This window comes from Emys orbicularis, chromosome 8 (assembly GCF_028017835.1).
Source record: "Emys orbicularis isolate rEmyOrb1 chromosome 8, rEmyOrb1.hap1, whole genome shotgun sequence".
NCBI lineage: Eukaryota > Metazoa > Chordata > Testudines > Emydidae > Emys > Emys orbicularis.
The window spans coordinates 32,552,012-32,579,909 of record NC_088690.1 but is presented as its reverse complement, the minus strand read 5'-3'; the positions used below and the strand labels follow the sequence as shown (position 1 = coordinate 32,579,909).

General features: G+C 38.9%; 1 protein-coding gene across 1 annotated transcript; it reads left to right on the top strand.

Moving 5' to 3' along the window:
- Positions 1-277: 277 nt before the first annotated feature.
- On the top strand, positions 278-27,650 carry GTF2B (general transcription factor IIB). The gene is made up of 7 exons (XM_065409336.1): positions 278-361; positions 3,665-3,771; positions 21,078-21,211; positions 24,368-24,514; positions 24,651-24,780; positions 25,456-25,737; positions 27,175-27,650. Exons 1-7 carry the CDS (start codon positions 345-347, stop codon positions 27,306-27,308), a joined length of 951 nt encoding a protein of 316 aa, XP_065265408.1. The 5' UTR covers positions 278-344; the 3' UTR covers positions 27,309-27,650.
- Positions 27,651-27,898: the final 248 nt, after the last annotated feature.

The following is a 27,898-nucleotide window of genomic DNA, read 5'->3' as shown; positions in this document are numbered from 1 at the left end:
TTAGCCCCGCAGCTGTATTTCCACACGACAGTCCAACAACAGCCTCCAGAGGCGGGACAAAGTGAGCATCAGACCCAGAGCCGGGCTGAGGGAGAGCGCGTGACACCAGCCGGCGCCCCGTCCCTAGTCATTGCCCCACAGGCGGGCACCGCCTCCAGGGGCTCAAGTTGAAGCAGCTGAACGCGAACCCTTTCGTTTTGTCCCTTCGCGCGGCCCGTACTGATGGCCTGGCAGAGCCCCGCCCCCAGTGGCGGAGGATATATAAGGGAGTGCGCTGCGTGCTGCTCCTGACCCGGCCCTGTGCAGAGACAGCACACCCTGGGACGAGGAAGGAAGGAAGGAACATGGCGTCTACCAGCCGGTGAGTGGAGCGAGCGGCGTCGTGGTCGTAGTAGTAATGGTGGTGGTGGTGGTGGGTGGTAATAGAGTGTCTGACTGGAGCCCGGGAGCGGGCGTGTGCGGCGATTCCGGACTATCTGCCGGGGAGAGAAAATGGCCGCGTCTTCCCCCACGTTCAGCTCCTGGGACAGCAACGCTGATGGGTCCCCCCGTCCCCACCTGCTGTCTCGGGGCTTAGTTCCTGCTCGTCAGTCCGGCTCCCTTCCCCCGCCTCGGACCCCTTCGCTTCTCCCCCACCCGGCCCCCTTTTCCCCTCCCTGTCCCTGCGGGGGGAAGAGGGGCTCGGCCTCCGCCAACCACCCTCTTCCTCCCGGGGGCGGGGGGAGATTTTCCTCTCGCTTTGGTGCCCCATCTCCGTTCCCTGGCCCATTCCCGGCGGTCCTTCCATATCTGGTTTCTGCTTCTCTCTTTCTCTCCCCCCCCCCATTCCCCCCTCTTTCCCTGACTTCTTGTGGCAGCGATGAGTTTGTCCAGAAAGGCTCATGATCTGGTCTCCGGTCACCTGTGAGTGATTTGCAGCTTGGCCAGGGTGACTGGTTCTGCCTGAACTCTAGTTTCAAACGTTTTTGTAAAGCCCGGAGTCCGTAAGTAATGGGGTGACATGTAGGCTAGTGACGGGATCTGCTGCTGCTGACAACTCGTAAATATTGAAATAGGAAGTCTGCGATCTCCAGCACGGGGTTCTCAAGCTTCATTGCACCGTGGCCACCTTCTGACAACAAAAATTACTATATGACCACAGGAGTGGGTACTGACTGAGCCTGCTGTGTTCCGCAACCCCAGGTGGGAGGGCCAAATCCTGAACCCTGCTGGGGGCAAAAATCAAAGCCCAATCTGCCCCTCCCCTTCAGGTTTTCAGAGGAGAGGAAGGTGTATGTGAGGGTCTCTGCTGGGCGTAGTGGTGTTGGCACTGACCTGCAGGTTGGGTAGCCTGCAAAGATGAGTCAAGGGTGGAGGTGGTGCTCCCTTCCTGAGCCCTGCTGCTCTGCCCTCCCCACTCCCACCTGTTCCTTTGGGTGCACCTACCCCATTTTGAAAACCTCTGCTTTATAGTGCTTTTTAAAAAGTTTAATTTACATCCTTGATGATTTGAATAAAGATGCGTTCTGGTCCGAAACCAAGGCCTGCTAGAAACTGGATAGTCTGTTACCCCTTTGTTGCTGTATAAAACTCTTGTGCAGGTTAAATCAGGCCTTTACACATCTTGTATTTTAATGTAAATGGAAGAGTTGCTACAGTATGTCTGGATGCTTATTCTGTTTCTTCTGAATTTTCCCAGTAAAAAGCCCCTTTCAGACTTTTCAGGGCTTACTATAGAAAGATGTTTACAGCCCCCTTCAGTTTCCTTTCTTGTTTTTTGGGGAAAAAAAGAGTATTTCTTCACACAGTGCCTAGGGGAACTCATTGCCAGGGGATATTGTGAAGGCCAAAAGTATAACGGAGTTAAAAAAAGAATTAGAATAATTCAGAATAACTTAATGGAGGATAGATCCATTAATGGCTATTAGGCAAGAAGGTCAGGGATGTACCCCATGCTCTGGCTATCCCTGAATCTCCAACTGCCAGAAGCTGGGCCTGGACAACAGGATGGATCACTTGCTAATTTTCCTCTTCTGTTCATTCCCTCTGAAGTATCTATCCACTGTCTTGAAGACCGGATACTGGGCTAAATGGACCATTAGTCTGACCCAGTATGGCTGTTCTTACGTTAAAAGCTCTTCCATTCCACACCCCATAAAATTCGTTGTTAGGTAACATTCCATCATCCCCAATTTTCCTTGTCATGATCATGTGGTATAGGTAGGCCCCTGTTTTGGCCCAGATTAGCAGCACTGAAAACTATATCTAATTACTCTTTTTGGGTTCCTGTCCCAATTTTCCCTTTTTGACATTTATCAGCAGACGTTAGTGATTGAATGGACCCAGTGCCTGAACTATCCTTTATGGGTGAACAGTGTTCTTTCAAATTAGGTACTGTGATGGGACAGCAGAGTGAATCTACTTCCCCTTCTGTATCTGCTCTAAATTTAGTGAACATTTTCCAGTGTTATCACAACTTCTAGCAGCAGTGAAATAAATGCCATGCTTTAATAAATGGCCATGAATTTTATTGAAATATTGCAGTGTACAGGATGTATAAACTTCAGGGGGAATAATGTATATGTCCAGTGAAATGGGCAGATTTTACACTGACATGCTGCTGATAAAAGATATTGTCAGAGACCGCTGTTCTGCTTTGTGGATCTGGATTCAGTTTACTTTTTATTTAATATGCAGTCAGCCTTGTGAATATGGGATGCCTATTTAAATGCTCCACATGGCAGAGAGCTGTTGCTTACGGACCAGCACCCCTTTTGTGAGTTCTCTGAAACTTTCTTCATAGCTCGTTTTTTGTTTTGTATTAAAAATGTGATGCAGCTGGAATCTGTTCATAGAATCATAGAATCATAGATTATTAGGGTTGGAAGGGACCTCAGGAGATCATCTAGTCCAACCCCCTGCTCAAAGCAGGATCAATCCCCAACTAAATCCGCAAATGGCCCCCTCAAGGATTGAACTCACAACTCTGGGTTTAGCAGGCCAACGCTCATGTCTTCAATAAAATTTACTTATTTTAGTTCTTGCTTCTTTAGTATGTGCTTCTGTGAATCGCTGCTGCTTTATTATCTTACTAAAATTATTTAATGTAAAGATTTCCCAACTAGCAAGTTATGCTTTAATTTTAATTACTTTATATTTTAATCTGGTTAAAACTTTTTTTTTAAATTTATTGATCAAGTTGATGAGAGTTGTTTTCTAAAACAGTAAAGAATGCACTGCTCACTAAAGGAATAGCCTAATTGGATTAAAAAAAATGTCTAGCCAAATGCAGGAGTGAATATTTAGAATGACATGGTCACCACTAACTTCTGGTAGGCATTTATTTAGCAGGAATGGATTTTCCAGTAGACTAGTAATTTAACTTTTTTTTTTTTTTTTTTTAAATTAGAGCACTTTATTCAAAGGAGGTAGCCTTTTGGATTTTAGATGGCAAGATGTTTCAGAGTTCTAATTTCCATAAATCCTAGGTTACCAAATTGTTGTTCTCTGCCCTAAATTACTCAGCTCATTTGTGCTGTATGTTAAAAATAGCATTAAGGGCATGTGGCTTGAAGTTTTCTTCCATATTGTAGTTTAAATTGCTTTCCTCTAACTTGAAATCTTTTTCTGGAAATAAACTTTGTTTGAAATATTTTGAATGCTGTGTTCAATCTTTTTCTTTTAGTTTGGATGTGCTTCCCAGAGTGACATGTCCAAACCATCCAGATTCCATTTTAGTGGAAGATTACAGAGCTGGAGACATGATCTGTCCTGAATGTGGACTAGTAGTGGGTAAGTAGTTATTCAAGTTGTTGTGACTCACTCTCAAAATGGAGATCAACTATCTGAAGAAGTAATTTGTTTTTTCTCATGGTTGGTGTGTGAGAAATTAGCACCGAATAGATATTTTTCCTTTTCTAAAAAGAATCTACCATTTTGAAGAGGCAGTGTTCTGGTAATGGCTGGCACTTTTAAACAAATGAGCAGTATAAAGTTCCATAGTTATGTAGCAGATACCCACATTATGGAGAATATAATCGACCACTGCTGCTTGATGGAAGTCAAGCTGATAGCCTTTAAACCACCGACTTTCCAAATTCAGGGGGAAAATGGGGTTCTTGGACTAAAAATAGCCATTTTAAATAACTCAATTTTGTGAGAAACATGAGATGTCTCAAATATATATATTGGAAAAGGGTTGATCTTTGCAGTGTTAGAGGCATCTGTTTCATTTAAAGCTGGGATGCTTCATATAACATGGACAAATGTCAAGATTTTACTGTATTACAATTCATGGCCGTTACAATGGTGACACATGTAAATTGGGATACTTATTTAAACATGATATAAAATTAAGCATGGAAACTCGGATTTCAAATGCGATTACCAGCTAGTTAGAAGATCTAACAAAAGGGATTTGATTAATGTATTGTTTTCAAAATACTTTGAAAATGTTGGTACAAAGGAATGCAGTAATTGCTATGTTGAATCAGACCAGCGTGTCATCTAGTTCAGTCTCATGTCTCCGGTAGTGACCAGTACCACTTTTTTTCAAAGGAAAGGGCAAGAAACCCTGAAGGTAGTTACGGAATAACCTGCTCGTAAGAAGTTTCTTGCTGATCCCCATTTAGGTTGGCTTCTGCCCTGAAAGAGGCTTTATATCCCTTCCAAAACTTAGTAAACTTTTAAATCCTCCGTGTTCTAACTTTGGTTATTCTTATCCAAACAAATGCCCACTCCTTTTTAATCCTGTGAAGTGCTTTGCCTCAGTGGTATTTTGTGACAGTAATTTCCACAGGCTAATATTTTATGATGTATGGAAAAAGTATGTGTTTATTGGGGGATGTCCCTGACAATTGGAAAAAGGCAAATACAGTGCCCATATTTAAAAAAGAGAAGAAAGAGAACCCGGGGAACTACAGAACAGTCAACCTCACTTCAGTCCCTGGCAAAATCATGGTGCCAGATCCTCAAGGAATCCATTTTGAAGGACTTGGAGAGGAAGGTGATTAGGAACAGTCAACATGGATTCACCAAGGGCAAGTCATGCCTGACCAACCCGATTGCCTTCTATGATGAGATAACTGGCTCTGTGGATATGGGGAAAGCGGTGGAAGTGATATACCTTGACTTTAGCAAAGCTTTTGATACGGTCTCCCACAGTATTCTTGCCAGCAAGTTAAAGAAGTGTGGATTGGATGAATGGACTATAAGGTGCATAGAAAGCTGGTTAGATTGTCGGGATCAATGGGTAGTGATCAACAGCTCGATGTCTAATTAGCAGCCAGTATCAAGCGGAGTGCCCCAGGGGTCGGTCCTGGGGCTGGTTTTGTTCAACATCATTAATAAAGATCTGGATGATGGGATTAATTGCACCTTCAGCAAGTTCGTAGATGACCCTAAACTAGGGGGAGAGGTAGATATGATGGAGGGTAGGGATAGGATCCAGAGTGACCTAGACAAATTAGAGGATTGGGCCAAAAGAAATCTGATGAGGTTCAACAAGGACAAGTGCAGAGTTCTGCACTTAGGAAGGAAGAATCCCATGCACCGCTACAGGCTGGGGACCAACTGGCTAAGCAGCAGTTCTGCAGAGAAGGACCGGGGGATTACAGTGGACGAGAAGCTGGATGAGAGTCATCAGTGTGCCCTTGTTGCCAAGAAGGCCAATGGCATATTGGCCTGTATTAATAGGCGCATTGCCAGCAGATCGAGGGAAGTGATTATTCCCCTCTATTCGGCACTGGTGAGGCTACACCTGGAGTATTGCTTCCAGTTTTGGTCTCTTCACTACAGAAGGGATGTGGACAAATTGGACAGAGTCCAGCGGAGGGCAACGAAAATGATTAGGGGGCTGGGGCACATGACTTATGAGGAGAGGCTGAGGGAACTGGGGTTATTTAGTCTGCAGAAGAGAAGAGTGAGGGGGGGATTCGATAGCCTTCAATTACCTGAAGGGGGGGTTCCAAAGAGGATGGAGCTACGCTCTTAGTGGTGGCAGATGACAGAACAAGAATCAGTGGTCTCAAGTTGCAGTGGGGGAGAGGTCTAGGTTGGATATTAGGAAACATGATTTCACTAGGAGGGTGGTGAAGCACTGGAGTGGGTTACCTAGGGAGGTGGTGGAATCTCCATCCTTAGAGGTTTTTAAGGCCCAACTTGACACAGCCTTGGTGTTGGTCCTGCTTTGAGCAAGGGATTGGACTAGATGACCTTCTGAGGTCTCTTCTAACCCTAATATTCTATCAGTTTTAAATGTGTCATCAGTCACTTTCACTGAATTTGTGTGTGAATAGAAAGTTCTGTATATCTCTCTATATCATTCATTACCCTATTCATTTTTATGATGTCCCTTATACTTCTCTTCCGTAAGGTAAACAGTACCATTCTTTTCCATCTCTTCATATGATTTTTTTCCCATGCCTTTAATCACTCTTAGCCTGTCTCTGAACCCCCTGTATTTCAGCTATATCCTTCTTGAGAAAGAGTGACCAGAAGAACACTATTCCAAGAGAGGGCATGCAACTGACCTATACAGTGGCATTCAATTTTCTATATTCTTATCCCATTCTTTTAGCATCATAACATTATCTTTTTTTACTGCTGTCACACATTGAGTTAAAGCTCTTCATTAAGTGCCAAAATCTCTTTCCAGAATTATAACTAACTCAGAAATAATGCTTTAAGGGAAGTGTGGTAAACAGGACCTATTATACACTCTTCTAATGAAAAGCAAACTGATTTTAATTCTCAATTAAATTACTGTGGAAATTCTGTTTTAAGTCCACTGTATATTAACTGATCTAGACACCCTTTTAAAATGTCTTTAATGCCTACAAACCCAAATAAACAGTGTCATTTTAATTAAATGGGTCTAGTTGAAGTATTGTTAATTCTGAAGGTTTGGATGTAATTCTTAGCTAACTTGATGTTGAACACCTAATATTCCTTTTTTTAAATATGCCATTTGCCTTCTGGTTTGTAGCCTAATAAATAGTATTTCCAAGTCCGTGTGAATTTATTTGCAATGGTGAATAATGTATGAACCAGGCTGAAGCTGTTTCTTGGATTATTCTAAGCAAAGTCACAAAATACTATCTTAGTGGTGTAACCTTAGTTATAGGTTGATGTCAGCCACCTTGTGTTTGCCTGTAGGAAAAAGGACGAGTGCAGCTGACATAGTTTCACAAATAAGTGCACCAACTGTAAGTTTCAAATTTATCAGAAGTAAATATTGAAAGCCCGTTCTTGGATTTGCCCTCTCGTTTCCCATTAGAGATGTTTGCTTTTGGGATTCAGTTTGGCCTGCTTTAATTTTAAATTAACAGCTCTGATTATTTCTTTGTAATTCTAAAGCAGGGGGCTCTCAAACTTCATTGCACCGTGACCCCTTTCTGACAACAGAAGCCTGAACCTGCCCAAGCCCCACTGCCCTAGGTGGAGGGGCCAAAGCCCAAGCCCCACTGCTCTGGGTAGGCGGGCCAAATCTGAAGCTCAAGGGGGCCTGCAACCTGAATCCTGCTGCTCAGGGCTGAAGCCCTCGGGCTTTGGTCATGGGTAGTGGGGCTCAGACTTCAGCCCCCGACCCCTGCAAGTCTAAGCCAGCTCTGGTGACACCATTTCAAAGGAGGTCATGACCCACAGTTTGAGAACTGCTGTTCTAAAGCAACAAGAATTTTTTGTGGCCAGGGATTTAACAAAATACTATGTTAACACAGGGGTTCTCAACCTTTTTCTTTGAGGCCCCCTCTTCCCCCCCCCACACCCTCAAAAACCTGCTATTAAAAACTCCACGGTCCACCTGTGTCCCAATAAGTGGTTTTCTGCATATAAAAGCCTGGGTCGGTGTTAAGGGATAGTAAGCAGGGCAGTTGTCCAGGGCCCCATGCCACAGGGAGCACAGTGAAGCTAAGCTCAGGCTTCTGCTTCAGCCCCAGGTGGTGGGGCTCAGGGCCCCAGGCTTCAGCCCCATGCAGTGGGACTCCAGCTTTCTGCCCTGGGCCCCAGGATGTCTAACACTGGTCCTGCTTGGCGGACCTGTGAAACCTGCTCGTGGTCCCCCAGGGCGCCCCGGACCCCTGGTTGGGAACCACGGTGTTAACACAAGCTTGACTGCTGGTTGAGTCATATTGTGGAGTGGTTCAGAGGGCTTATGGCATGCACAAAATGAACTTAAATCCTCTGGGCTCCTGTTATTGGGAAAACATGCCTTTTTCTTCACAGGTAGAGTTCTAAGCTTTCAACAGTATTGAGGTGTGGGGGTTTTTATATGGATTCAGTGTTAAAAGGATCTAGCATTTACATTTATTGTGCAAAATAGTGAACTTAGTTTTTCTTATTTGGACTGCCCTTTTTAGCCGTTCGGTTTTCCTGCATGTGTTGAAGTCTTTACTTTGGGTTTATATGAGTTTGCTTGGAAAATTAAGTGTATTAATTAAATGAAAGTAAAAGATAACTAAACAAACTGGAGAGATCACCAGACTGGAGAAATAATAGTGTGAACATTTATCATAACTTCCCTTCTGTTAGCCTCTAAAGGAATTTAAGTGAAGTACCAGGATAGCAAACCCATAAATAAACTCAAATCTTGGTTCCTGTACTTGATAAGTATGCAGAGCCTGGAACCTTTAAAAGTGTGGAGCCAAAATCTTCCATTCAGGCCACAGAGCTGCTCTGTCTGCACTGCTGTAGACTTAAGGATGAAATAGCCTCCACAAGACATGCATTCCCTCTATATGAGAAGCCGTAGTTGGGCCTGCTATTGGAGCCACAAAGTCATGATTTACAGTTCAGCCACACCAAACCAATGTAGATTAAGACTAATATAGAGCACTGCTGAATGGTGAGCAATCTTTGTTGGTTTCTTATGCCCTGTACAGCAGAAATGGTAATTTCAGTTGCCCATTGCACCTGCGTGTGTGTGTGATTGCAAAGCGCAGGCTGAGGATTGGTAAGAATTTCTTTAGAGTAGTAGATCAGTAAAGTAAATAAGCCTCCTGTAAGAGAGTGATGAATTCAGTTTAAAACACCATTTCTATACTTCAGCATAGAACCAGATTTTTGCCTTTGTGCCCAACTACATTTGTGAAGTATATAATAAAATACATTTGTGTATAATTTGCTTTTTGGAAAGATGACAGACCAGGCAATACAATAAAAACCAAATTGGTAATGAAATCCTTTTTGAGTGAATGTCAAATTGCCATTTTTCTTAACTCACTACTTTAGCTGTTACGAGTGTCAGGTATTAGTCAAAAGGTGTATTTTTGTTTGTTCGTTTAATTACAAAACAGAAGTTGGCCTGGAATAAAATACCTGTAACACATTGATTCCCAAAACCTGAAAAGTCTGACTTTCTTGGTTTTCTTTTTTTTTGGTTGTTCAACTTGGACAAAATCAGAAAATCAGTACTGTAATTCAGGTGACATAGTTTATATATCCCCATAGCCTCTGGTTGAGAGGGAAAGAGGGAGAAAAGGGAAAGGTGGAGGGAGGAATGGGGGGAGTTGGGAAAGCTGGAGAAATGCACATGTCACTTATTCTTCACACCATTATTTTTGCCTTTGAGTACTGCAGGAAATGCATATATCCCTTTTTTCATAGAAGGTAATTAAGAAATGTTGGTAGTGATTTGATTGGCACTGTTCTGTGTCACTACTTGAAACAGTGCTTTATCTATGGGAAACTGCTGTTGGAGATGCTCTCTTTTCAATGGGATTTTAAACAGATCTTGACTACTTTTAAGGCTGAGGATTCTTTTTGAACCACTTGTAAAAGCTGAGGTTTTGCCCTCTGTGTCCTGGTAAAATTCAGTTTGATTAAATTCAGTCTGCTTACAGTCCTATTTTCATTGCAAGGTAGTTGTCACTTTGTGTCCTAAAAGTTGGTCTGCATTGTTAAAACAGCTTTCACTCACTTTGTAGCTGTAATTTGTAGTGAATGAAGGTCTTAAACTGCTTGAAAGTGGTATTATATGTTAATTTATTCAAGCAAGGACTCGCCTTCAGCTCCTCACTACCCTTCCTTTTACTTTGGCCCACTACTGCTCTTTCCTTTCCTTGCTGCTCCGGAACTGTTACTCAGCTGACCTTGTTTCCTGTCTCCCAGCGGCTAATGTTCAGCCCCTCTAGCTCTCAATTAAGAGTGATTATGGGCCAATATTTGTGTGTTAATGCTAGAGTCTCAATCTGGATTGACCAATACCTGAAATGCTATGGGGATATGATCAGGTTAGGCCCCAGATCTGTTAGAATTTTATTAGGGGAATTTCTGCGTTTCACGAAGTTCATCTGCATTACTATTGCCAAAAATTCAACTAAGCCACTTTTTTGTAGGATGTACAGTACAATAATGTGTTGTGCTTTGTGTGCTGGTTCAGTAGATGCTCATGAATGCAGCTCTCAGAGTTGAGATATCATCTCCTGAAGAAAGTGGCTGTTAATTTCAAGTTTGTTTAAAACACTGACCATAGGGCAATAAGGGAGGCTGGGATAGTGCTGAAAAACATCATGCTCAGCAGCATTGACCTGCCAGTAAGTGCAGAGTGTGGCTACAATTGCTGAGTGGGAGTGAAGTAGAGAGTACAGAGCTGTCTTTGGGATAAAAGACAAGGTGGAGCCTAGCAGCTAGTTAGACGGGAGAGGCCTATGTGAAGTCAGCCACATTCTTAATGCATTGGGTGAAAGGGACCATGGACCTGCTGAGCATACCTGAACCCCAGTTTTAATATATGGGCTGTTAATATTCTGATCAGAAGTCTGTGGTGACTAGGAAGAGTGAGATTGTGGGTTATGTCTACACTGCAATTAGACACTTGTGGCTGGCCCGTGCCAGCTGCCTCAGGCTCATGGGGCTCAGGCTAAAGGAATGTTGAATTGTTTTGGAGATGTTTGGGCTCAAGGTAGGGGATCATCCCATAGTGCAGGGTCCTAGAGCCCAGGCTCTAGCCTGAGCCTGAACATCTATACCACAATTAAACAGCCCCTTAGCCTGCGTCAGCTGGTATGTCAGCTGCAGGTTTTTAATTGCAATATAGACATACCCTGGGTCTTATCTTTCCATCTGCAGTCAGGTGGCTCAAAGACAGTTGCCAGAAAGGCAAACAGTTTAATTTTTCTAACTAGGTGGAGGTGGCAGTGTAGCAACTTTTAGAGTTCTTTTAAGCCCTATGTTAAGGAAACTAGTATTCCTGTTATCTGATATTGTAAGTTAAAAATAGTGGTTATTTTTCTATTCCTTGATAAATTTGTGATTCTCGTATTTCAGTGTCATTAAATTTGCCATAAAGATGAGAAAAATGCAATAAGATAAAGTTCCTCCTAGTCTTGGAATAGAATTAAATTAGAAGTGATGCAAGAACAGTGCTGAAAGTGTGTAGGTTGTAGTGAGGTCCTTATTTGACAAGCTCCTCATGCCTGCTCTCTGTAAAGAAGCTTTACTGCTCAGACTCAGTGTAAGCAAGCTGCATGCAATACAGTCAGTCTTGTGGGTCTCTTTAGGACACAGGAGAGAACCAGTGTCTAGTTCAAATTAGTCATCTTTGCTTTCCACCTTCACTAGATCAGCAGTGAAGGAAGGTGACCTAAAACATTACCTTTCCATTTCAAACTTGCCTAGTGGTTCATTAGATGTAGTCCTGGTATTCTAGCCCCTTCAGCTAGCATCTTTATGCTTAATGTTCATGTTTTCCTTGAACTTGTCACACTAGCTTATCCTTTTTTTAGCTTCTTCAATGGATGTATAGTGCCAAAAGACAGAAGACCAAAATAATTTCCTTGGTTAGCCTCTTTGGATAAAGGAGAAAAGTCTTATTCTTCAGGTAGTAACAAAAAATCCCGAGGCACTTAACCTGGATCCAAAGCTTCAAAGTCGGTAACTGCCCATATAAATTGAACAGATGTTTATTAGCTATATCTTGTCTGTCAGCTTAGGCTGTGTTATTTCATGTAATTTTCATTTGTCTAGGGTTTCTGCTACAGTATGAGCTGTAAGTGGCCTGTCTTCATTTAGATTATAATTTCTATACTTCTAAAAACTTGGATTTGATTAACATTAGCACATCTTTTGCATGAAATATAAATCTGTGGCACCATAGGACTTCATGGTTACCACTATATTACACGTCAAGACTGTTTAGAATTTCAATGACAATCGGATAGAACTCAAGTCCTCATTTCAAGAATTAAGGTTCCTATAATATGAGAGAGCGAAAATTCCTTTCGCTATTGTTAGTATAGTCTGTGTCTGAGAAACATTTGAGCAGCTCTGATTTTCATTTAGTAGAGGGCAGTTATAGGCACTTCACTTGTAATGTTTGTTCATTGTATGTGTATAATACTGTGACGTTGTGCAGTCTATATGGTTTTATAAAAACATGATAATAAGTGAATAAAATGTAACTGGGATATGCTTCATGCAAAAGGTCTCTTGTAAGGTATCATTACAAAGCTTATAATCTACTGAGTGTGATCATCTGGTTTGTATAAATGTACCACTCTTGTATCTAAAACTAGAAATATAAAATATAACTCTGAGGGTCTATTGTAATTATGTAAAGTGTGGGCCATTAAGGATGGTTTGGAATCTTGATGACTCCCATTGTCTGCAGATGGCTGTGTTTACCTGTGAGTCTTCCTGTATATGTGTGTGCTGGCAAGTGAGTAATGAAGTCTTGCAGTGACATGTGATCATGTCACCTGAACTGGAATCCATCTTTAACCTGGTGCTTTTCCAGTGAGGGGGGTGGAAACCCAGAGGGACAAAGGGTTCCCACCTTATGCAGAAGATATATAAAGGGGTGGAAGAGAACAAAGGAGGGAGAGGAGCCATCATGAAGAATCCCCTAGCTATCACCTGAGCTGCAACAAGAGCTGTACCAGGGGAAAGAATTGTGCCCAGGCCTGGAAGGTGTCCAGTCTGAGAAAAAACTTACCGAAGCATCTCTGAGGGTCAGATTATCTGTATTCAGTTTGATTAGGCATAGATTTGCGCATTTTATTTTATTTTGCTTGGTGACTTACTTTGTTCTGTCTGTTACTACTTGGAACCACTTAAATCCTACTGTCTGTATTTAATAAAATCACTTATTTAATAATTTACTCAGAGTATGTAATAATACCTGGGGGAGCAAACAACTGTGCATATCTCTCTATCAGTGTTATAGAGGGCGAACAATTTGAGTTTGCCCTGCATAAGCTTTATGCAGGGTAAAACGGATTTATCTGGGTTTAGACCCCATTGGGAGTTGGGCATCTGAGTGCTAAATACAAGCACACTTCTGTGAGCTGTTTTCAGGTAAACTTGCAGCTTTGGGGCAAGTGATTCAGACCCTGGGTCTGTGTTGAAGCAGATGGGAGTGTCTGGCTCAGCAAGACAGGGTGCTGGAGTCCTGAGCTGGCAGGGAAAACAGAAGCAGGGGTAGTCTTTGCACATCGGGTGGCAGCTCCCAAGGGGGTTTCTGTGATCCAACCCGTCACAAATACCATATGAAAAATCTGTTCCACTTTAAAGGTTTCCTTGTCAAAACTGCAAACCTCTAAAATTTGAAATGCCAAATGTTAAATTTTACTTACTGGTGATGGAGAACCGAGCATTAGTGATAAACAGCTATTGACTCTTAGAATTTTAACCAAAGCTTTTCCCTGCTTTCTTTCAGTTTTCTAGCCCAAGCCATTAACAAAGGAAGTGTTCCTTGTCAAAAGTGTCATTGGAAACTTAATATCATCATCATGTTATAGAACTGTACATTAATTATGAAGAATGCGGATACTTCTAAACATACTGAACAAAGTTAACCTTTGCATGAACATATGGTCATTAACTTGTGTAGGATGTGTGAATAGCAAGCCCTTTTGTTAGGCACTTCAGTCGGCATTTCAAAAATGTTTGTTTTAAGTTGAAGAAAACCAATTTTTTTTCTTAAACTTAAAAAAAAAAAAAAAAAAGTCTGAACAAGTACAGAACATGAGTGCCAAACAATTGTTTTGATTCAAAATGACATTGTGTGAGACGGGGGAAATAAGGTGTATAGTTGAACCCTGGATAGACCACTGGCAGTGGGAAAAGGGCTCTCCATAACCTTGTTCTTTAATTAAAACTTTCCCTATACAGTTTATTATTTTGAAGACTTTTGCCTGAGAGCGAAGCATGAGGACACCTTTCCAACATACTCCCTCCTGAAGGAAATGAAGAGTCTGAGAGCTTGACTTGCTTTTATGACTCAAACATCTCAGGATAGATAAAATTCAGTAGTTTTCAAATATGGGGTTTTTATTTAAATCAAAAAACTCTAAACATTTTGTGTTTAAAAATCTATTTAAATTAAATTTGAAATTAGGACAAATTATGTTGAAGCCTAAATTTACTATAATCTTAACTTTTTTATTTAAATTAAATTTTAAGTAGTACATATTTGCTGCCAAAGTGTTTTTAAGAGTCAAACCACTGAACTGGTGGAAGTCACTGGTGAAGCACCTGGGACCAGTTTAAAGTGCTACCAGCTATTGACAGCAATAGCCTCTTCTGCAGATGCAGAGAGAATATTTCTTCATTTCATTCAGTTTAATGACTAGATCATTCAAAGTTGAGAAAACGATTGGGAGTTGAAAAGTCAGGAAAGCTTGTTTTTCTTTTTCTAATATGACTGAAAGCTAGGTGAGAGAATGAGATCGGCTGGCTCTAAAATCATGAAAGACAGGCGACCAGGCCCAGTCAGTTGAATTTACTAACTAAAGATAGTTTTTACTTAACTAATAAAAAAAAATTAAATGTTTTTACACACTTTTAATTAATTCCAAATTTCCACCAAATAGAGCTTAACACAAATCTCAAATAAAAATGAACAGTCTATTAAATAAGAAATGCATCACTCACTGTTTTCCGACATAATTGTGTGGTTTAAAAAAAAAAAAAAGAGCTAAGCTACATAATTGCTTAAATGTATCTATATAGATATAGCATCTTGTCCTGGTTAGCAAAAGGTATCCAATTTAGTGTAAAAGCTATATTTAGTTGCAGACCAACATCCTTATTGGTTGGTAACCATTAAAACATCAGCCTTCCTTTAGAAAAATAAAGTACAAAATAAAGTACAAATTCAAAATGTGATTAAAATCAACTATCTAAATCAAGATTTCTGACTTGATTTAAATTAAAATCTGATTTAAATTGCTTTTATTTAAATCATTCCATTCTGAAACAGCTTGTTTGGAGTCAAGTATCAGGTTAGTGTTTCATAGTGAGCCAATACACCTTACTGACTTGTTTCAACAGATGTGTTCCTATCAGGTCAGTAAGGAATGGTCAATTTAACTGGTGGCACTTAAGATTAAAGTGAGTGTTCTTCCATTTAAGATATCAAGTGAACTATTTCAGTCTTACTAGACTTAAACCACCAGAACCCTCCCCCACCCCAAGCTCTCCAGTTCTACCTGTATCTGAGCTTTTTGATTGGTTGTAGTGATGTTTACTCTTCAAAGTGGGATTCTTGTCTAATCTAGCATAAACAGAGGTAGATACCTTACATATGCGTATGACATGCTTGTATTTGGTCTAAAAGTATTTTAGGTTTGAGTGTGTAAAGTTGCATATATATTTTTTTTGAGGTAATCATTTTGCATACTTGAAATTTCTAATAGATCTTTCATACGGGATTGTTAGTTACCTGTAGGTAGAGCCTCTGTTAAGAGGGACTGCCATTTAACATATTTTCTCAAAAGGAGTACTATCGTGGAAAAGATTGCCAGAATATATTGATGTGTCCAGAAGTCACTGGTTGGTTTTCATTCTGTTTTTTGCTTGATGCTGCAAGATCATGGCTCTTAAAAAGAGCAATAATTTCAATCATCACTAGATGGCAGCACATTCCTTAATTAACTATCGGAACAAAATTAACTTTAATTGAATTTTAAAATGGTTCTGTACTGTATTTACAGTGCTCTTGTAAAATACAAATTTTACTGATAATTGCACATATTTAAGACTAAAGTGCTGAAGTCTATAAGGTGTACTTTCTTTTGGATGCAAATTTATAGCTTCCCTTAAAGCACATCAAGAGTGAAAATGCACCTAAAAACAAATTGCAGTATTTCCACAAGGGGAAACTTTAGAGACTATTTCAAGGTGCAGTATGACAAGTAAACTGTGAATCTGTTACTTTAGGTTCTAATTTTAATCCTGTTGATCTTTATTTTGCTTAAGCATTTCCAGTTTAAGCTATGCTTTCTTTGTATTACAAATAAGATTAAAAACCCATTTTTCAAATGGAAAACAAAATCAATAACCATGCATACCATTTCAGATAAGGTATTACAAATGGGGAGTGTACATCTACTATAAAATAGTTGGCAGCATTCCTTTAAGGTGTATAATTGCAGATAAAATGTTCTCAACACTAAGTTTTGTTGCTACAAAAATATTTCCTTCATTGAGAAGTCGTTTACTATCAGTTTTTTGTAAGACTACAGTACATACTGTTTATTTGACAGACATTTTTTTAAACAAATCCTAAAAAGAAAGAAATGTGAAGTTATTTAATTTTAGATGCTGACTTGAATAGACTGCTGGATTCCTGTAGTATTTCCTCCACTGCATTTGTCAATTGTGGAAAAGGGCAAATGTTAGTCTGTTTTCCGTTTTGAATTCTACTAAATGAGCTTTTCAGATTGGGTAACCTAAAATCAAAGTGGAGTTCACTGTCTGAATTTGTTTGTCTAATGAACTTCAACGTTTGGGTAATATTTTTAAAATGTAGCTGCATACCAGAAGACTTGTTTACAGAATGGAGAAAAAGAAATGTTCAGGCAAAGAGTGTATTCATTTGTCCCGTAAGATACTTCATTAAATTAGTCTAGTAATAGCTTTCCTTGAGAACGGACCCTATCTACTGAGGATTTCCAAAAAGGGGAGAAAGTACTTAGATTTACTTGTCTTACCGACAAAAGTTAAATGGATTTTAACCCTTCAGAGTGCCTATCACTGCCTCCAGCTGGCATTACAGAAGTATGTATTAACCGGTTTTGGGATTCTGCATAAAATGGGAGACTTGGAAATAGAGAAGGAAATGTATACCCTCCCCTGTATTGTACATACTCTTCCACTACTTATGACAGTTGCAGTAAATAGTTATAACCCATTTAAATCGTCACTATGCAGAAACTTAAAAATAAATTTCAAGATTTCAAAAGTGCTGACTCACTATTTCCAAAACATTGGTGTTTGTAATGAGGTGCCATTTTACAGATGCTTCCAAACAAGGAAGTCCTTTTGGTAGGATTAGACCTAGGAATTTCAGCTCAGTATTTGGATGCATGTCTCAGGAAAATTCAGTTGTTCTAAATTCTTTTGCTTTACACTGGTTGTTTTTTTTTAAATATACAACTTGTATTAAAACTTTGAAGTTGTCTGCTTTTATCATTTATTCAACGGTCACACTTAATTTTGTGGGCCTCAATCTCATCAGATTTTTAAAACAGTGGCTTTGTTCATTTTAAAAAAAATAATTTTTTAGCAACTTGTTGCGGTTAAATTGGTAATTGGCTACTTGTAAGAGTACATCTTTTTCTTGCTAATGTAAAATGTAAGAAATATTTGCATACTGCATCTAAATACATATACCACCTTATATTCAGTGGTTGTTCTAGTTAATCCTTTTTTACTATATTGGCATAGTAATGTTGGTCTTCTGTTTGTAATATTTTGTGAAAGCAGGCAGTGATATAATGCTTTTTTCATTAGCGCAGGAATGGCTCATAACTCACAAGAGGCAGATCTTTGAGTGAGTCATTTAGGTCATTCCCATTTGTGTGGAAAATTATTACATCATTGCCCTGTACTCAGTGTTCTATTTATACCATGCCAATACTTTTAAGTACATTTTGCTTTTTTTAGATGCAGTAAACAGTATTTGGGGAGGTTGTCTTGAAGTGAAGTTATTACTAGGCCATAGAAGGAGCACTACTTAAATATTTACAGAGTTCAGGAGCCAGAGGAGCATGCTGTCTGCTAATTTGAGTTGGGAAGATGTGAGTAGTGGAAAGGATGGATATCTGCTTTCCTTGCACCATACATGCTATATTTTCTTAAGCTTCTACCTCTATACTTTTAAATGCAGTTCTGGTTCATGCTGATGATTTTTATATTCTTTGGTTTGTGTCAAAGCAATTAAGCGTCCAGGGTGGATTTGATTTAAATCACTAGTCAGGAAGACTCGATTTAATCATGGATTTCTTCATAAAAGTGCATTCTAATAGATTGTTATAACTTTAATGCATATTCTTCACAACTCAGATGTAGGTTTCATTTTTAGAAGGTATACACTATACATTTTTAAAGTGATTTATTTTGAAAACTTTTCAGATTAATTTTGCAATTTATAGTTAATTGTTTAACTAAAATATTTTTTAAAAAACAATCAATTGTCAGCCAGGTCAAGGTGAGAAACTAAAATATTGGCTTCTGCAGCTAACTCAGTCGTCTTCATCTTCATTTTCCTGTTTGTTCATAATCTGGAAAAGAAAAACAAGCTTTTCTACTTTTTCAGGTCCCAAATAATTTCTCAATTTGGAATGAATTAGTCCAAAGGAAGAAAAATATTCTTTCTACACCGGCTGAAGAAGCTACTGCTGTTAAAAGTGAGATTATCACTTCAACAGTCTCTGAATCCAGTTGTGTGAATTTCTTTAAAACATAATCAGCAAACATATATTTCTTGAATGGTTCTTATTCCCAACTGGGTCTCTTTTACAGCCTGCTGTTATAGGTTTTCCCTTCTAGAGAGAGAATGGTATGGTAGATCTCAAATCAAAGAGGGCTACACTCAGAAAGACCTCAAGATTTCTGAAATATGCTGCTCAAAACAGTTTTGCTTTTGTTTCTGCCTTCTCACATTTATCTCAAGACTTCTTCTCCTTGTCCAGATCTATTCTGCCCCCAACAATCTTCTATTCATTGAGCTTTTTGAAACTGTGCACTTTTAGAGAGGACAATAGGGTTGAGGTCTGTTATTTCTCACCCCTCTATATATTTATTTAAAAACATTTTTGCTGTTAAGCATGTTCTCTGGAGACACAAATCCACAGTTTGAGAACTGCAAAACTAAACGTCTCTGATGGTATCTTCTAGACTAGTCCTATTGGGTAGATAGAAAGATTAACCTAAATCTATACAGAAGCCCCTGGAACCCCATAAGATTGGGTCCCTAATCCATGAACTATTGGAACTCATTTACAAAACTTTTCTTAAACATTACATGAATATATTCTCATACTATAAAATTAGAATTTATAATCCCTATTCCATGATGAGATATCTTTGAGCTATGATAGGTTTTTTCCTCAAAGCATTTGATCAAAACTGATTTAAATAAATCCATTTTTTAATTTTTTTTTAAAAAATCATTGATTTTTATCCACCCTGTAAGTGTGATGCATGGGTATGAATATAGTTAAGACAGACAGCTACCTATTGGGTTGAACAGCTAAATAGGCTTATGCTATGTTGGTAAGGGAGATATAATTATTCAGTATTATCTAAAGATGTTTTTGTCTCAAGTTGATTAGCTTAATGAACTTCAGACATGCTCCTCATGGTCTTCATGAAGAAAATGTTCCCTTTACAAAAAATTTTCCTATGAATTTTTGCAGTTGGGCCTATATCCATTATTCTTCACACATTTCTTCCAAAAGGTCTTTCTGAGGGAAGTTTATGCTTTATAACTTGGCAAACTATTACTACCTCAGAGTACCAATGTCTGTCTTGCTATTAGTTGCTTATGGTTATCACCATTCTATTTGAATCCTTACCTAATGACACAATTACATTTCCTTATGCTAGTCTTGCTAACAAGCCTGCTTTTGAGGGTCTGAGCACTGTTCATCAGGAGTAAAAATCAGACTCCAGTTTATACTAATCAGATTTCCATAATGGAAATGTATCATGCACTCTAATTTATATTCTAGATAATACTTAGCACTGCCTCAGTGCAGGGGACTGAACTAGATGACCTGTAGAGTTCCCTTCCATTCCTACAGTTTGATTCTATTCAGATTTTTGCAGACATTCCCTTGACTTGGACATTAAAATTCTCCGGAAGGACACTGTTCTAGAATCTTTCCTCAGATTTAGTTATTTGCATCAGTGTTACTGCATTGTAGGTTTTTTTTTTCTAATTAAAAAAAAAAGAGAGAGACCTGAGCTACTTCCCAGGTCTTACTGGGTTATATCTAATGAATTTCTCCTTTTCTTATATGCTGGTGTTTTCAAATCTGGCTTGGTGATAATTAGTCCAGAAGGAGATTGGGACAGACAATGGAGTGGAGCAATAGGGGTGGGAAAAGCTGTCAGGAAGGGACAACCGCAATGTTCCTCAGACCATTACCATTTGCTCCCTAAACATGATGCGGGTATAGAAACCCAAAAGTGTATCTGAGGCAGACAGTCCAGTCACAGAACATGGGTTTAGCTCTTTCTTCTTAGTCTGAATTAACACTGATAACTTAAATCACATAAATAACATAACATAAATATTCACATACACACACACACACCCTGTGATGCTGCCAGATGTTAGATTAAGCAGGGTTAGACTGGGTCAGGATTTAGGTGGGAGAATACTAAGGAACATAATTGATGCTGCAAGAAGTGGTGGTGATGGTCTAGTTAGGTGACACACTTCCTTTCAAGTTGGTATTTAATCAATGCCTTAGAAAGCCCACAGGGAGCAATAGGCTCCTGTACAGCTGCCTTGAAACTAAGGTCTTAATTCCTTTTGGTCATTAAAGATCCCATGGCAGTCTGTAAGAGTAGGAAAGTTAACCCTGTGTATCCTGGTTAAATTCCTACATAGGTAATTACATTCTCCCTACTTAAATCCTTCCGGCAGTTTCAGTTGCACTTTATTTCCTGCCCCTCTCGTGTTTTGCAGAGTTAAATAGCTACTGCACACTATCCCAGAAGTGACTGTTCCAGTGGTGGATGACATGATCCCTAGTTATAGCAGATACCTCAGAGGGTTGCAGTCTGCATAGTGAGGCTTAATGTTTGCAAAATACTTTGAGGCACTGTGTTACAATAATGCAAATTATTACTTTTTATGAATTCAGGTGACCGGGTCATAGATGTAGGGTCAGAGTGGAGAACTTTCAGCAATGATAAAGCAACAAAAGACCCATCTCGAGTTGGAGACACCCAGAATCCTCTCTTGAGTGATGGCGATTTGACTACAATGATTGGCAAGGTAACATTTTAAAATACAAATGTTTAACATGTTAAATAAAATTTTATGTTAAGTACATATTTATATGGCAACAGGAAACCTATGCAGAGAATTGAATGCCATAAAAATAAAATGTTTGGTATAAACTGAATTCCTCACAATAACTACTTATGGTCCAGATTTGGCAGTCTCCCCATCTGTGTGTAGGGAGGGGGTAGTAAGAAGGAATACTTGACTAATCGAACTTTCTAGATAAGAAGTAAAGCTTATTGATAGTATTGCGGGACTACTTGCATTGCTTTTCCATTGCTGCTGCTAAGGAAAATGCAGTTACACAGCAGTCATTTTTCTATCCCTAAGGAATCATACGTAGATTTGGAATTGCAGAATTTTTCACATTTGGAATATACCAGAAAAGCCTGAAAATACTTTGAGGCATCAGTTAAAATTCTGTATTCAAAATAGGCTGTTTCATGAGAAATTTTGTATCAAATATAATATTCAAGATGAGAAGAAAGAGCATTCCTGATGGACATACATGCAGTTATATCTAACTGTTCTAACAGTATTAAAAATACAAATTTGGAATTCTTTCCTAGTTCCTGAATGTTTCAAGTGTTTATTTGTAGTGTACATTATTTCTGACTGGCTTAATGTACCGTTATCCTGCTGCATTGTACATGTGTAGGATTGTAAAACTAGTCAGATGGAAATTTAGTACCAGTTTGAGAGAGAAGTGTGACCCATGTAAAAGTTTATTTGTTTTCATACTGTAAACAGTCTTCCATACTTCATGCCCTGAAGTGCATTTTGCACTGTGAAATCCCATTTTATTCAGTGAAAGGTTTCCCACATAGATAGTGCTGGTTGACCTTCTAACTAAAATTTGCGATCCATCTTCCTCCAGCACACTTAATACATTTCATGAGCTAACTAGAACAATGAAAAAGTTTCAGTTCAAGATTGTTTTTTTGAAAAATAAAACTTAACAATGTGATAGGTGAGCCTGTCTTCTTAGGAAAGGTGTTCCATACTAGGTTTAATTTGATTGACAGGCAATTGTGATTATCACTACCAAAGGAAATCTAACTTGCAATGATACAGTGAAAACTAAGAACTTCTGTAACTAAAGCTTGGTATTCCTTCTTTAGAGACTACAAAATCTGAGTCCAGTAGAGAAAGTTAATTATGGGCGCTTGTCACAGGAGAGGTGTCTTACAATGGTCAGATCAATGCTATAGAATCAAGAGCACCTGGGATGAGGGGTGGTTGGTCCACCCCTTTCTCCTGTGTGGCTCATAATAGAAAATAATCGTGCACGGAGTCTGAAGTTTCCTCAATGTTTGAGTTGCAGCCGTTTCTCAAGTTCCCCAAAAGCCTGAAACCAGGAGGTAATCAAGTTTCTTCTTGCACATGAAGATAAATTTCTATTTTTATGATGATTTCTACCTTGTTGTGGATAGAGAACACTTGTATTCTCTCTGGAGTGATGAGTTCTGCCTAAGCACCCAAAAATGTCTGAGCAAGTTAAGTTGTGTGCTACCCACAATGAATTGTTTGAAGGTGTTAGCAAGGGAAGTTTGCTGATCATTCAGAAAAATCTGAATTTGTCCATAATTTAAAGAATTGTTCTTTACTTTGGGAGCCATCTCATTTCAGTGTGAAAGGAGTTAATAGTGAAGGGGACTCATCACACAGACATATAGAATCAAAAATTAATTGAATGGCCTGCAATAAAGTTTACTACAACAGCTGGTTTTCAGGCATTTGAAGGCAAGAAGAGGCAATAGGTGCAATGTTTTGGATTTGTGTAACTAAATCACTGTTCTTCCCTGACATTCTGTAGTATCTGTGCACATTGCAATATATCACTCCCATCGAAGGTGGAAAACTGACTGCTTCTTGAAATGTTCCAAATAAGTATTCTCCTGTTATGCATCCAGGCACAACTCTAATAAAGAGCAAGGGGCTTCCAAGAGAGCCATCTGACATAAGCTGTGTGGCACTAGAGATATTGGTTAACTCAAGACGAATTACAATGTAATCATTTTTCCTTCCTTTAGAAGGCAGTTGTTCTTGGGCATCTTCAGCCATGTTGTTAATCAGACATGCATTGTTTGACAAAGGTGCTGTTTTCAATTTGGTGTTCCATTCAAGTCCTTTAACTTTTGAAACCATCTGTATTGGGCAGGAATGATAAGATTTTTCACAATAGCAAGCACCTTATGCTTATGTAAATTGTAGAGACCTGGGGGCGGAAATGCATACAGGGAGTATGCATTGACATTGCCAAGTTGAGTAATTTTTTCTTAAATTTTTCTCAATTTTTCTTGGAGTGAGGGCTGGAATCCTTAGTGTGTGTTTTTTGTTTGTTTGTTTCAAGCATAAATGTTTGGTTTCTGAATATGGCAACAACATAAAATACTTCATGTTCTAAGCAAGCAGCATACCACAAATTGGTTTTGGATCAATCATTATGAATTGATTCAGCATTTGACTTTGTATTTCCACCTTTTCGTGTGAGCCATCATTGGAACAACTTGTCACCGTCCTAATCATAAAACTTCATCTTTCCAGTCTACCATTCAGCCAAAAATGAGCTGCAGCACAGACCGAATGACACTCAAGCATTAGTTATGTGAGATTTAGCACTGCCCTTGGGCTTTAGCAATTGTAATGGGTGCATCCAGTGTTCCAGTTAAGCAATATGGCTTGTGCTCATTGTACACAATAGTATAATGGAGGTTTTGTGTAAGGTATCTAGGCATGCTTAAAGGCCTAGGTTTAATGCTTTATTAGCAGAAGCGCTAGCAAATTGTGCTAGTCTACAATGAACCAGTGGGGATGTCGAACTTCAATAGTAAGGTTGTTTAAAGGGACAAATTACCTGTTATGTATCCGTATTTTCTTTTAGATTGAAACTTTTTTGCAAGGTCTCCTGTTAACCCTTCTCCCAAATCTTCTGATTTTCCTAGGAATTGAGATTCACGGTAGTATAGATATTACACGCGCAGTTTGGAAGGCTGTTTGATTTTGAGATTTTCACTTGTGTATTTATGTAATTGTTCCAACTAAAAGTCTTGAAATAGAATTTTATAAACCTGGAAAATTACTTCTTGAAATATTAAGTATGGAATCAAATTCAAGTTTTTTAACAATAAAATTATACTTTTTCAGGGCACAGGTGCAGCAAGTTTCGATGAATTTGGAAATTCAAAGTACCAGAATCGCAGGACTATGAGCAGCTCTGATCGAGCAATGATGAATGCTTTTAGAGAAATTACTAACATGGCAGACAGAATCAACCTTCCCAGAAATATAGTTGTAAGTTCATGTCTACCTTCCTTAAATTGTTCTGGCATTGACTTAGTTAGCATAATATAATGAGCACATGAATTTTTGATATTGCTGCTAATTAAATGGCCTAGAGTTAATTAAATTTAGTCTTCTTGCTTTAAAGGATCGAACAAATAATTTATTCAAGCAAGTGTATGAGCAGAAGAGCCTGAAGGGGAGAAGTAACGATGCCATTGCTTCTGCTTGTCTCTATATAGCCTGTAGACAAGAAGGTGTTCCTAGAACATTTAAAGGTAAGTTTTCAGTTGTACAGATGAAAGATATTTATTTTTATTTGATAAGTTTAGCTAGTATTATAGCAGTATGTCGGTAGTATCCAGAAATGGGGCTAAAGTGAATGTTAATTTCAGCAACAGGCTACATTTGATTTGACTAATTTAATTACTTGAATAGTACTACTAATTAGGATTTTCCTATATGCAGCCCATTACTTCAAATGGACTATTGGGCTTAGCTATCTTGGAAGTTAATTGTATTAAGGATATTCCTGAGTTACTATTTAAGATTATTCAGAATGACATTTGAATACCAATAGTAGTATCTAAAAGGTGTTGCCTGATGATCGGAGCATTGCAGGGATTGTTCCATCTAAATTTGAACCAACAGCAACATGATTGAGTGGAACACATTTTTTGTGCATCACATTTTCCTCTCATAAGATAGTCAAACTCAATGGGCATTTGCAGAACTGTTAGCAGTGGATTTGCATGATTTGAAAATTGCCTGATTTAACATTAATACTTCTACCACATTGTAAAATTATTCTTAACTGTTTATGGTGGTGGCCTGCTTTTGTGACAATTCTTTTATAGAGAGGGGCTGAAAAATACAACATATGGAGAAATTTACTTGCTTAAATTGTAAAACAGACATAGCTAAGCCTACATTTTAATTCTTTCTTTGTTTAGAAATATGTGCAGTGTCCAGGATTTCAAAAAAAGAAATAGGTCGGTGTTTTAAGCTTATTTTGAAGGCTCTTGAAACCAGTGTGGATTTGATCACAACTGGTGATTTCATGTCAAGATTTTGTTCAAATCTGGGTCTTCCTAAACAAGTACAGATGGCAGCGACACACATAGCGCGTAAAGCTGTGGAATTAGACTTGGTTCCTGGGAGGAGTCCGATCTCTGTAGCAGCTGCAGCTATTTATATGGCATCACAAGCCTCAGCAGAGAAAAAGACCCAGAAAGGTAAATCTTCACAATCCATCTTTCCTACATATTTCCTGTTTGAAATAATGGATAAACTTAGTTTAAGGCAAAAAAGAAAATCTGTTTCACTGATTCTGCTTCATAAGCCACCAGTTCATGGGTGGACAATGAGACCACAACAACTGGCATTTTTCTCATGATGCTTGAAATGTAAAAAAGTTAAGCACCATTTAGCTGTGTTCCACAAATTGACTTCCAGTTTGTGTGGTTTAGTAACTGGACTGTTTAAATTATGCTAGTTTGAGTGTACAGCCACTGTTTGCCCAACCAAGCATTTGTACACTTACAGCCTGCTTTTCTGAAATATTCAGAATGTAAACGTGGTGGTGGTTATATCCCTATTGTAATTATAAACCACTCTGGCAGCTGGGATAGGCTGGAGATTGCATCTTGGCTATGCCATTTTCCTCCCACCCCAAATCATCTGTGTTCAGAACTGCAAGGGAGGATGGCTCTAGGCTAAAATGGTTTTGCACAAAGCAGTCTAAAGTAGCCTTAGTGGAACCAGAATCTGGTCTTTGGTGTTCACTGTGCCCTGTTCACAGGTAACAGTGAAGTTGTAAGAAAGGACAGCTGCCTTGGGATTGTGAAATGTTTTTGATTTTATGAATATTCCCAATTTACAATTAACCTGATAAAACTGGAGTTGGGAGTGCTAATGGGTTGTGGAATCTTCCAATTCAGAACTATGAAGGACTGACAGTTAAAATTGAAATGAGGAGTTGGTCTGAGGCTAGTTCCTAGTGGACAAGAGCTTCTCTTGGGTAAAGAAATCTCAGTCTTTCTCTCTGACCTTCTGTTGGCCTCCAACAGCTGTAACCTTGGCTTTGTCCTTTCCCCAGAACTATTCATCCCACCCCTCATGTCTACAAATCTTTCATCAGCTCTGCAATATTTCCTGTATCTACCACTGCCTACACTTCAGCTCTGTGCTGTGCCTTTGTCTCTCACAACTCTTGTGTGGTCTTCAGACTCTAGAATGCAGCTTGCCTATCTTTCACATACACAAGTAGAAATGACATTCCTCTGCACTCCATGATCTTCAAACAATTCCACAGGCCTTCATTCACTTCATGATCAAGTTCAAAATTACCATACATGAACTAGTTCCTGCATACCTCAAACTGTTTCCTTCCCTTACTTCCTCTGCTTGTCCTAACACTAGCTGCTTCTATAATTTCCTCTGTTGGGGAGTGATTTCTCCCATCTCTTCATTTAGATTCATTGTAGATCTTAGCCCCCAAAAAGTATTTTCTTCCTTACCTTTACCTCTAGGTGCTTCTGGTATTTTTAACTCTAATTGTGGTTCTGATTAAATGCAGAACTCAGGAACTTGATAACAAAATGGTGTTTGAGTAAACCAAGCAAGAGAAAATGGTTAATCCATGCTTAATTTGCTTCTATTCCTTTCCCTAGAAATAGGAGATATTGCTGGTGTTGCTGATGTTACAATCCGACAATCTTATAGACTTATCTATCCACGAGCTCCAGATCTCTTCCCAGCAGACTTCAAATTTGACACCCCTGTGGACAAACTACCGCAGCTGTAAAATTGCTAAGGTTACATTTAATTTCTAAAGAACATTTGATTTTTGCCTATAATAAAGGATGTGTATATATATAAAGTGTTGCTACTGAGCCTTCATATTGTGGAACTGAAGGAGGATATGAAAATCAAACTGCTGGAACACAGCACACATTCCAAGGGTAAACAAAATAATTGTGTGGCATTTTGTATGTATATATTAGTGGAAGTAAATATTTAATGACTGTTGGAACAAGTTAAATTTCATATTATACTTTAGATTTCTTTTGTAGGGAATCTAGTAAAATGTATTTTGGAAAACAATTGAAATTATGTAATTCCCAAATAAACTTTTCCAAAACTTTTACTGGCTTGCATATTTCACTAGAATGTGATGTAGTTGGAGTAGTATAAGATTGAACATAATCTGGCAGATCTTAATACTAAAATGGGTCCTATCAAGGATACTTTCACACTCACTTTCTTGGCAATTTTTAATCTCTAGTGTAGTTTTAATATTTGTAGTTAGCTGCAATTTACAGTATGGTAGATTAACCCACAGTGCAAACAGTTGCCCAAAAGCAGCTTGAATATTTGCACAACTGCTGCTGAAGG

Excerpts from the sequence above, each read along its gene's own strand:
- GTF2B (XM_065409336.1), top strand. Across the intron at positions 21,212-24,367 it reads TGACTACAATGATTGGCAAG|GGCACAGGTGCAGCAAGTTT; the intron begins GTAACATTTTAA and ends ATACTTTTTCAG. Across the intron at positions 25,738-27,174 it reads AGAGAAAAAGACCCAGAAAG|AAATAGGAGATATTGCTGGT; the intron begins GTAAATCTTCAC and ends TCCTTTCCCTAG.